The following is an 11,314-nucleotide window of genomic DNA, read 5'->3' on the forward strand; positions in this document are numbered from 1 at the left end:
TAATAAAGATGCCAGAGAACTCAGCACCACATTTGTAGTATTTCTGCCCAAAAATGCATAACTTCAGTCTAATCATAAGGAAACAGACAAACCCACACTGGGGGATATTGCACAAAATAATTGGCTCGTACTCTTCAAAAATACCAAGGAAATACAAACTTGGAGTGATTAGAGGTAATGAGGCACAGTGTTTGCAACTTATTCTTAAATTAGTAACGGGAAGAATTATACATTCACAGAGATCAAATGGCAGATCAAATGTAGTAAAACATAAACAGTGAATCTGAGTAAATGTTATCAAGAGTTCTGTTTTATTTTTAACTTGTTTTAGAAGTTTGAAATTATGTCAAAATTAAAAGTTACAAAAAATAGAAAATAAATCAGAAACTGTTAAAGGAAAAAAACTTCTAAGGTAAGAGTACCACTTTAGTTTTAAATGCTAGTTTTATAAAAATTAAAATCTGAAAAGAGGGCACAAACATACAGAAATAATCATGGCTTCTCAAACATGCGTCTCATGCTTCGATCATCTATATTCAGCTTGCTCCAGACCAGGGGCTCCAGCCTGCAGATCAGCCAACAGATATGAGACGCAGGTGTGAGGAAGAAGCACAGGAAATTGTTCGGCATGCAAATTCCTCAACAGGACAGCCCTGCGTTGAAAATGAAAATCTGACAGACTTAATTTCCAGGCTTACAGCTATTTTGTTACAAATTAAGGTAAATCTTAGAGAAAATATTTTCTTAATTTGACACAAAGCAACCCATGCTAATTTGTTGCTAAGAAATTAATTCATTGATTATATCAGGTATTTTATGACTATATTTGAGCTATAATGCAATTAAATTTTGAAATTTTTTTCCCTTTAGTGTCTAGCAGAAGGAGGAGACCTGAATTCCTTTGAATTCAAATCACTTACAGACTCATTAAATGATATCAAGAGTACAATAGATGCTTCTAATATCAGGTAATTCATTAGGTACACTCTAATCATTTTAATGTGAAGTTCATAGTGATTTTCAGTCCAAGTTTTAAGAATTATGCATATTTGTGAAGTACTCATATATTATTATCCATTAAATATATTTTTAAGAGCTTTTCACTTATATCCGGCCTATTGACAGAATAGAAATTTCACATGGATTTTGTATATAAAGCAATCAAGAGATATATTTAGGTTTGGGGTCAGCATGGAGGTTGAGCTTAGAGGTAGAGCTTCCCCAGTCAGTGAGAGACTCATCTTCTCCTTCCAGCCCCCTGTGGCTCCTCTGCTTCTTTAAAGCATACTTGTTCAACTACTACTGAAGTAGAATTATGGCTAATATATTAGAGGAGATATATTCCTTCCCTAAGATTTATCATAGCTGTTTCCTAACTAAAATTCAGCTCTTCTTTTTTTAAAAAAATTTTTCTTAATTTTTTAAAATAAAGTAGTTAACCATGTTTCTTCTTTCTTTAGTTGCTTTCAGAATAATGTAGAAATCCATGTTGCACATATTCAGAGTGGCCTGAGCCAGATGGGAAACTTACATGCCTTTGCAGCAAATAACACCAACAGAGACTGAGTAAAGATTTCATTATTCCAACTGCACGGGACATTGTTTTTGAGAAGTTCTTTTCCTTTATATAGGCTTCCAACACCAAATAACCTAACTGCTGGAAAACAAGGGAAATTTAAATCTCCAAATAAGGCATTTTAATAGACTGTACTGCTTCTTAAACCAGCATTGCTGACCAGCATTATATTTATTTTTCTTTTATTATTCAGATGCAGTAGCATTGCTTATGTTACATATGTTTATATTCACAAATATTTTTAAACTGAAATATCTGAACATAATATAATTTCGTGGAAGAATACATTGACCATTTTTTTTAATGTGCATGAATTCACCGCAACACATGCAGACAACTGCTGCAATGGAGAGTATGAAGAAACCTGGTCTTTTTATTCATGTCAGTGGCAGTGTGGAAATTCCATCCAGAAAATTACAACTCTACTTGATTTAGTTGATCACCATCACCATCTCAGTCTTCAAAAGATAACATCATGAGGTGTGGGAAGTCCTAGTTTTAAGGAAACCACTGAAATATAGATGGGAAATGTGGACTTTACAAGTATATGTTATATATACTTGCAATGTGACATGGTTCTGTAGATCATTTTATAATAATAAATATTTTAATTTATCATAACTTATATAAAAGAAACCTTTGTTGTTTGTTGAAAGAAAATGAAGGAACAGGGGAAAAAAAGGTGCAAAATGCTAAATTTCTGCAAATGGATTTGGCATGTCTTCCCATCAGTTCAGGTCAAAAGTGCATTGTTATGAGATTTATTTAAAAAAAAAAGATAACACACTATTTTCATATTTTTTTGTTTATTTGCACAACTTTTAAACCAGATTACTGGTTAAAATCCAACAGTACACAATTTATAAAGTAAAAAGATTTTATAAGGAAAACAAATACAATAACCAGTGCTGTGAAATGCAGAAGAAAGGCTTGTTTTGGTTGTTTTTCTTTTTTAGGAGAAAACCCTGCCTAAAATGTTAATCTTGTAAAAAGTATGTATTTGGAATTTTCTTCATTTTAATAGAATTATTATAAAGTCAGAATATAAATTTTTTTCAAATTTGGAGTTTAAGATATAGCTGTAGAGGTGGTTTTAATTCCTTTAGATGTCTCATAAAATGAGACTTTTTATATGTTAATGTATAATAAAACTGAAACAAGATTATTTTCCATTTGAAATTTTTGTATAGTTTAAAAAGGCTTCCGTATTCTTTGTTGGTATTGTGCCACTGCAGAACTTTAGTGCAGAGTTTATATTTAGCTAAACTGTTATGTTAATTAAGAAATGCATAAATCTTCTATTCTTAATATTTGTAATTCTAAATAAATTGATCTATGAAAATTATTTTCTATATTTTCATTAATTCAAGTCGATATGCATTCCTTCTGTTTAAAAAGTTTTGAAGAATTGTAATTCCCATTAAGTTATATTTTTAGGGGAAACAGTACAGATTACCGAGTCTCTCTGAAGTACCATACCATCCAATGGTATGGATTTTATTTATTACCATACCATACAGTGGTATGGTATTAAGCAGGTAAGTTATTTGGCCTGGTATAGACCTAGTGAAAGGTTGATTTTAATATATTCTGCCTAGATTTGGGTATTTTGTGCATTTTTTCTTTTACATTTCTTTTTTTTTTTTTTTTTTTTCTCTGTCGCCCAGGCTGGAGTGCAGTGGTGCAATCTCAGCTCACCACAACCTCCAGGTCTTGGGTTCAAGGGATTCTTCCACCTCAGCCTCCTGAGTAGCTGGGATTACAGGCACGCGCCACCACGCCTGGCTAATTTTTGTATTTTTAGTAGAAACAGTTTCACCGTATTGGTCAGGTTGGTCTCGAACTCCCAACCTCAAGTGATCCACCTGCCTCAGCCTCCCAAAGTGCTGGGATTACAGGTGTGAGCCACCACACCCGGCCTGTCTTACATTTCTTAAGGCTTACTTGTCACACTTAAATAGTACCTCATTTTACACATATTTAATTGAGCATTGTTTGTCTTTCAGTGCCTTCATCTGTTGACAGCAGGGACTGTGCTGAAGAATACAGTTGAATTTTATTTCTGTTTTGGGAGGAAGAAATCTATATTTCAAAGTAGTCATGTTGGGTCAGCCATACATTGATTTGAATGATATGCCACTGCTTAACACACTTTTGGAGCTCTAAAGCAAGCTATCAAAGCCAGATTGAGCAAACATGCCAAGCACATACATGGCTTTTATTTATATAGATTTGGTTCTGAGTTACTTTAAGCTAGTTCCAAAAGTCACATTCACTCATAACCATTGAGAATCTACAAAAATATTTGCCCATTAGCATTTTTGAATCAATGCACCTCTCTCCATCTTCATTATCACCACTACTTGCAACGCAGCTGCCATCATCACTGGCCTGGAACACTGCAGTTGTCTCCTAACTTATCTCCCAGCATCTACTCAGCCCTCTTCAAATGCAGTCAGAGGGATCATCTTAAAATGCAGAATGGATCATGTTATCCCTCTGTCTATAAATGCTTTCAAAGTCTTCATTTGGCTTTCAGGACAAATTCAAAACTCTTTTACAAGACCTATAAAGCCATGCATGATCTGGCCCCCCCACTTCTTTATCTGCTCATTATTTCACAGGGTCTTTGCACATGCAGTACCTACGTTCCCTCTCCTCTCCTTGTAACTCTTCATCATCTTCCAGATCTCACCTTCAGCATGACTTGTTCAAGGAAGCTTTCATTAACCACAGCACATCTCCTATTACAATGTCTCCAGATCATATATCTCTCCTTCCAGCACTTGGCACATTTGCAATTTAACATTAATATTTCTTGGAGGTCTTTTGTCTCCCTACTGGCCTCTGCTCCATGAGGGGAGGGACTGTTTCTGTTTTTGTTCACCATTTATTTCCAGGTCCTGGTAAAGTGTCTGTTCATGGGCAACAAATAAATATTTGTGTAATGAGTGGGCAAATGAGAGTTTCAAAAAAGCTCTAAGCAACATTAATGTCATCAGAGTAACAGTATGGTCTTCCGTGGTGATTTCTTTGAAAGATGAGACAGTAATGACTGGCATGTAGAAATTCTGACTTGGGGATTGCTTTTAAACCTATCACATTACTTTATCATTAGTCCTGACTAACAAGACCACTGCAATATAGGAGGCACTGTATGGTGGTAGACTAATGGGTGGGCTGAGTTTGAGTCCTGGTCGTGCCATTTATAAGCTGTATAATTGTGAAACACTACTTAGATACAGTTTCTTGATCTTTAAAGTAGGAAGATTAGTCCCTGTCTTACATGGTAGGTGTGAGGATAAAATAGATAATGTCTGTAACACATTTAGCAGTTAGGGCCTCTTAGAGTTTGAGAGAGCTGCAGGCTACTTCTTAAAGGATCCCACAATTTAAAATGTGACCACAGGATTTACCTATTTATAGATTTTTACAGTTGTTCACTGGGGAAACAACATGAGACAATATAAAAGCAATAATAAAATAATTACCAGATTTTTTCATAAGTGCGATTCTTAGTGGACCATAATTTAAAGTGTTATATGTCTTTCAGTTTTGTGGATGTATTTGTAGTATCTCATTTGGCCATGTCACAAGTTTAAATGTAAAGCTCTGTGATTGTGAGACCTCCTGAGCACCTCCAGGATGGGCCCTTAGCACAGTGTTAATAGCTAATGTTTATCAGCTCATTTTTGGTTTCAAACAGTTTTCAAAGAATTGATAAGTACACTTTGCTGCTAAGGCCTCAACTATGTTCTCTTGGCTGCTTTTTGCTGGGGGAATGGCAGGGACAAGGTCTCACCCTGTCGCTCAGGCTGAGTGCAGTGGCACGCTCGTAGGTCACTGCAGTCTTGAACTCCTGAACTCAAGCTGTCCTCCCACATCAGCTTCCCGCTTAGCTGGGACCACAGGCACATGCCACCATGCCTGACTTTTTTTTTTTTTTTTTTTTTTTTTTGAGACAGAGTCTCACTGTCACCCAGGCTGGAATGCAGTGGCCCAATCTCAGCTCACTGCAACCTCTGCCTCCCAAGTTCAAGCAATTCTCCTGCCTCAGTCTCCTGAGTAGCTGGGACTACAGGCACCTGCCACCATGCCCGGCTAATTTTTGTATTTTTAGTAGAGACAGGGTTTCACCATGTTGGCCAGGCTGGTCTTGAACTCCTGACCTCAAGTGATCTGCCCGCCTCAGCCTCCCAAACTCCTGGGATTACAGCGTGAGCCACCGTGCCTGGCTTTTTTGTTTTTTTGTTTTTGTTTTTCTTTTAAGAGACAGGGTCCTGCTATGTTGTCCAGACTGGTCTCAAACTCCTGGGGTCAGGCAAACCTCCCACTTCAGCCTCCCAAACTGCTAGAATTATAGGCATGAGCTACTGTGCCCAGCCTCCTGGTTGGTTGGTTGCTTTTTTCCTCAACTCCTAAGTGCTTGAAAACTCTTGGTTGGTTTTTGTTGTTTTTGTTTTTTGAGATGGATTCTTGCTCTGTTGCCCAGGCTGGAGTGCAGTGGCGCGATCTTGGCTCACTGCAACCTCCACCTCCCAGGTTCAAGCAGTTCTCCTGCCTCTGCCTCCCGAGTAGCTGGGATTACAGGCATGTGCCACCATGCCCAGCTAATTTTTGTATGTGGTGGTGTTTTTTGACACAGTCTTGCTCTGTTGCCCAGCTCTTGGTTGCTTTAAATGGTGGATTTGCTACCCTGAAAAGTAAAGGCCAGGCGCGGTGGCTCACACCTGTAATCCCAGCACTTTGGGAGGCCAAGGCAGGCAGATCACCTGAGGTCTGGAGCTCGAGACCAGCCTGGCCAACATGGTGAAACCCTGTCTCTACTAAAAATACAAAATTAGCTGGGCGTGGTGACGGGCACCTGTAATCCCAGCTACTCGGGAGGCTGAGGCAGGAGACTCGCTTGAACCCCGGAGGCAGAGGTTGCAGTGAGCCAAGATCATGCCACTACACTCCAGCCTGGGTGACAGAGCAAAACTCCATCTCAAAAAAAGAAAAGTACAAACCACTTGAATAACATCTCTGAAAATTAGGGCATCTGGCATGTATAATCTCATGCTCTTCTAGGAACCATCAAGACATGATGTCCTGGCCCTAGTTAGCTATGGCATCCCATGAACCTACTTTAAAGCACAGTTTACAAAGAAACCTCACCTGTGGTTGCCTCATACACAGACCATTTCCTTTGACTCTAAAGGAGTTTGAAAACTCTCAAAATATCAAAATATTTTAATTGATCTTAAACTGACTTAGAAACGGTTATTTACATACATTTAGAATTATAAATTGCAAAGAGAAATTTCCCAAAACCAAAATACTCATAAAATATTATTAAACATTCAAGCAAAAATATGTTTTTAACCAAATTAAATTTCTCAGCTCAGTGGCCTGCTGATATAATATTGATTACTGGCTATTATATTATATAATATTATATAATATTGATTACTGGCTATATTATATTAAATATAATATTGATTACTGGCTAAAAACTACATTTGCAGAAACTTTTAGAAATCTCTTTCATGGCCACATAGTATGTACTGAGCAATTGTGGAGTGAAGCACTGTACTAGGAGTTATCTAAAAGAATTAATTTAAATAGAAATTACATTGAAACATTTGTGAAAGACATTTAATAATCCACAAAAGTTGCACAGGAAGTACAATAACAAGTGCTAAGGGTAATGGAGTGATCGAAGTAACAGGTGCAAAATCAGGATTACTTAGAGAAAATTTCAGACTTCAGAAGGCAGGCGGGGAGTCCGAGTGTTTTGAAAGCAAAAGGTATGAATTTGGTTCAAAACTGAAAGGAGTGACTTTAAGACCAAAGCATATATTGTGGATAGTTGACCTTCAGATTTGCATAGCTGTCCTGCAGGCTAAGGATGATATCAGTTATCTGGGAGGGTAACTGAAAGCTTTTTATAATTTGGTAGCAACTGGAGGCTACCACAGAACCATGGAGTAATTTTTTTTTTTTTTTTGAGAGTCTCCCTCTGTCTCCCAGGCTGAAGTGCAGTGGCGTGATCTTAGATCACTGCAACATCCACCTCCCAGGCTCAGGTGATTCTCCTGCCTCAGCCTCCTGAGTAGCTGGGACGACAGGCTCCCACCACCGTGCCCAGCTAAGTTTTATATTTTTAGCAGAGATGGGGTTTCGCCATATTGGCCAGGCTGGTCTTGAACTCCTGACTTCAGGTGATCCATCCACTCGGCCTCCCAAAGTGCTGAGACTGCAGGAGTGAGCCACTGCACCTGGCCCACAGAGGGTAATTTTTTTTAAGTAGTTGAGAAGCTAGAGGCAAGGGGGCTGTCGAAATAATCTGCATGCAGAGTCATTGGAGCTATGATTGAACGTGAAGATGACAGGCCCAGTTTTAAAAAGTAATAAACCTAGGATGAGGGTTGAAGAGACGGGGTAGAGTGAGTTTAAGATTATAAGCCTTGGAGGGACCAGGAGAAAATGGCAGCTGTCAAGCACAAGGGGAAACTGAGTCAAGCTGAGGCATTCTTGTGAAGAAAATAATGAGTTCTGAACAACCAGTCCAAAAACTAAAAACAGGCCTGGCAAGAAGGCATAGGGATACAGACCAATGGAATGTGCAGGCTTGGAGAGAATACAGGTAAAAGCGAATGCCGGAACTCTGGGGTGGGAGTGTGGGCTTAAAGTGTCATTGACAAAGTGGCGGGGTACCTTCAAATGTGAGAGGTGCTGTCAAAACCATCATCAAGGTTAACAAGGACATGTCCTTAACATGGAAGTCAGGACAGTATGCTGATGTGTCTCTCCCAGGCTGTGAGTCATGGCTCCTCAGAGCGTATCCCGAATTCTCCCAGAATCCTCAAAAGTTACCAAAAGCAGAAAAGATGTGTTCCTCCCATGAGTCCAGCTTTGAACCAATGTCTTCAGAGAGAGGGGAATAGGTTTCAAAATTCTGACCTTGGGAGCTAGAGTCAGAGATGCCCCCTCCAACCCCGTTTGGTTCGGGCAGGCAGTTCACATCTACCTCAAGAGGCAGCTGGGGCTTCAGACATTTCGTTTCAGTTCCAGGAGCACAGTGGTTGAGGATAATCTCCGGCCTAGCCAAAGGTTGGAAGGATTTCCCACTCTGACGCCGAGACTTGGCACGCCTGTTCTGGAACCATACCTGGAAGAGGGGAGAAAATAAAAGCTGCTTTTGCTTGGAGTTTTTTATGCTAACATTATGTTCACAGTTCATACTAGTAAGTTCCAGTTTAACATCCCCTGGCTTCCTCTCCAGAGCCTTGTCTTCAGAAAGCACTTGGGTTGACGGTTAGAAGTTCAGAGCACCTGGCTTTCTTTGCCTCCCCATTCCCAGATGGAAACATTGGAATAATGCCTAGTTCTGTCTATTCTTTAGTTAGAGAAATTTTCATGAAAAATGGGGTCACAAAAATGGAAGCACTTAGAATTCTTAGAAAAAAACTGCATTAAATTATGAAGAAAACCTGTTTTTGAAGGTCTGCACTCCCTTGTCAAACTAATCAAGGAGGTATTTTGCTCGTGCCAGCTGTTGAGACAGCTGTATGACCGCCAGGGGTGCAGAGAAAACAAGTCCACTCTCCCAGTGTTTAAATGAGGGCTGCTACTTAAAACTGCGCTTGGACACCGACCAAGGCGCTACAGACAGACAAAAAGGCAGGCTTCGCCTTACCAACTCTGAGATTCTGATCTAAATTACTTTAGATAATAAACACGGCCAGGCGCGGTGGCTCAGGCCTGTAATCCCAGCACTTTGGGAGGCTGAAGCGGGTGGATCACCTGAGGTCAGGAGTTCGAAACCAGCCTGACCAACATGGTGAAACCCCGTCTCTACTAAAAATACAAAAATTAGCTGGGCGTGGTGGCTGGCGCCTGTAATCTCAGCTACTCGGGAGGCTGAGGCAGGAGAATCGCTTGAACCTGGAAGGCGGAGGTTGCAGTGAGCCCAGATCGCGCCATTGCACTCCAGCCTGGGCAACAAGAGTAAAACTCCGTCTCAAATAAATAAATAAAAATAAACACACCTTGCACTAGATTTTTCAAACTGACAACAAGCTCCAGGTGCTTCTCGCTTTACTTCAATTCGCTACATCCTTTCAAATCTAATCCCCAAACGGAACACTTGCCAAGAAAGTAGCATGGGGTAACCTGGCGAGCCAGCCTTCCCCGCTTTCAGCTACCATTCTCACACTCAAAGCCAGAGGAAAACCCCAACTGCCCCTCATCTGTGTCTTCTTCCTGGATAAAGAAAAAGTGTAAAACTTCTTATCTTCCTGCTGGGAATTACTTTCTGGCCATTTCAGGGGACCGGCTAGCCTCCTAGGAGCCCTTATTATATTTAATAATGAGAGAAATCGTTCAGTGCAAGCCTAAGTTATTTCACACAAGCCTCACAACCACCCTGTGCAGCAGGTGCCGATATCACCCCCTATTTCAGTCTAGTATATAGAGCCTCAGGGGAAGCACCGTGCCTGCAACGTCCCGGGTGTGGCCTCAGGGGCCCGGAGTCCAGACCTTGACTCCGCAGCTGCGACCGCAGCGGGCCCTCACCTGGATCCTGGACTCCGGGAGCAGGGTGAGCGCGGCCAGGCGCTCGCGCAAGTGGATGTCGGGGTACCGGGTCCGGCGGAAGACGAGCTCCAGCAGCTGCAACTGTTCGGCGCTGAAAGACGTGCGCTTGCGGCGCTGCGACGCCGACGGGGCGGCCGCGCCTTTGGGGGGCGCAGGCGAGCCCAGGCTGGCGGGGGGCGGCAGGGCCGGCCCGGGGTCCCGGCCGAGGAAGCCCGCGAAGGTCGCTGGGCCGGGGCCCGCGGGCGGCGCGGGGAGCAGGGCTGCCGCAGGGCTCGGGGGCGGCAGGAGCGCCCCGCCGGCGTGGGGGGCCCGGTACGCTGGGAACGCGGCGCCCTCGGCGAACTGGAGCGCACGGGACTCGGCTGCGGCCATCGCTCCGGAGCCCAGCGCGCCGCCCGGAGGGGCGCGGGCCGCACTTATACCCTCCCGGGCCGGGGGCGGGGAAGGCGGAGCGGCGCGATCAAAGGTGGGCGCGGGGAGACCCGTGTCTCCTCCGGGTGCGAGCCCGCCCCCGGCCCCGCCAGACGCCGGGGAATAATCGCTTCCGCCTGCCGCGGGATGCAGGAGGGAGGCGTGAACTTCGGTCCCGGCCCCCTCCGAGTCCTTCCCCGCCCACCCGCCCCCCCGGCGCAATCCACATCCCCGAAGGACTATTTGCCCGGGAGGGGCAGCCCGAAGGGGCCCGCGTGCGCGGGCCGCAGGCGACAGAACTCTCTTCTCGGGGTCAAATCCCCGTTAAGAGCGGCGGAAGGACCTTGCTTGGCCTGTGCCTTACATGGCCGGGGCCTTGAGCCTTGCCCTAGTCCCGTCTGTCCTCATCAAAGCTATTTATTTACCACCCCTGCTATGTGCTAGACCCTGTACCAGGTTGGTCAAACATCCCGGCCCCTGTCTTCTGCAAGCCTCCCTAACACATCCTGAATCCAAGGGGGGAAGGGGGTGAAGATAAAGGGATCCAGGGGGCAGCACATTCCTCCTGATTAAGTGGGTAGGGGGGTGGGGGGGTCTGGCTGGAATGTCCATGGGCCCACCAGTAAAAATACCCTAGGTAGGGCGGGGTTGGCAACGTGCCCCATTAGCAGAGGAGACGGCGCAGTTTGGCCTTTCTGGAGATACTCAACAATGCTCAAGACCCGTCTATTGGATGGGAGGAGATGA

The 11,314-nt window shown here is 43.2% G+C and overlaps 2 protein-coding genes across 10 annotated transcripts in view; one reads left to right on the forward strand and one right to left on the reverse strand.

The window, feature by feature from the left end:
* The window catches only part of LIN9 (lin-9 DREAM MuvB core complex component), an 82,207-nt gene extending 77,127 nt beyond the window's left edge, over positions 1-5,080 (forward strand). For 5 of the 8 annotated variants that reach the window (XM_024237958.2, XM_024237961.2, XM_024237965.2 and 2 more), the window contains 3 exons: positions 541-720; positions 871-968; positions 1,461-2,921. In XM_024237958.2, coding sequence (XP_024093726.1) covers positions 541-720; positions 871-968; positions 1,461-1,566 — 384 coding nt within the window. In that variant the 3' untranslated portion in view covers positions 1,567-2,921. Of the gene's footprint in view, positions 1-540; positions 721-870; positions 969-1,460; positions 2,922-3,582 lie in introns of those variants that run through there. The other 3 variants (XM_063716379.1, XM_054519332.2, XM_054519328.2) reach the window with 3 other exon arrangements.
* A 2,015-nt stretch (positions 5,081-7,095) lies between these two features.
* On the reverse strand, positions 7,096-10,632 carry MIXL1 (Mix paired-like homeobox). 2 transcript variants are annotated; one of them, XM_024237981.3, is made up of 2 exons: positions 10,136-10,632; positions 7,096-8,729 (listed from the first exon to the last, which is right to left on the reverse strand). In XM_024237981.3, exons 1-2 carry the CDS (start codon positions 10,526-10,528, stop codon positions 8,424-8,426), a joined length of 699 nt encoding a protein of 232 aa, XP_024093749.1. In that variant the 5' UTR covers positions 10,529-10,632; the 3' UTR covers positions 7,096-8,423. The 2 variants fall into 2 exon arrangements, with proteins under 2 accessions (XP_024093749.1, XP_024093744.1); XM_024237976.3 differs by having other exon boundaries at positions 7,096-8,753.
* Between the last annotated feature and the right edge of the window lie 682 nt (positions 10,633-11,314).

This window comes from Pongo abelii, chromosome 1, assembly GCF_028885655.2.
Source record: "Pongo abelii isolate AG06213 chromosome 1, NHGRI_mPonAbe1-v2.0_pri, whole genome shotgun sequence".
Taxonomy (NCBI): Eukaryota; Metazoa; Chordata; class Mammalia; order Primates; family Hominidae; genus Pongo; species Pongo abelii.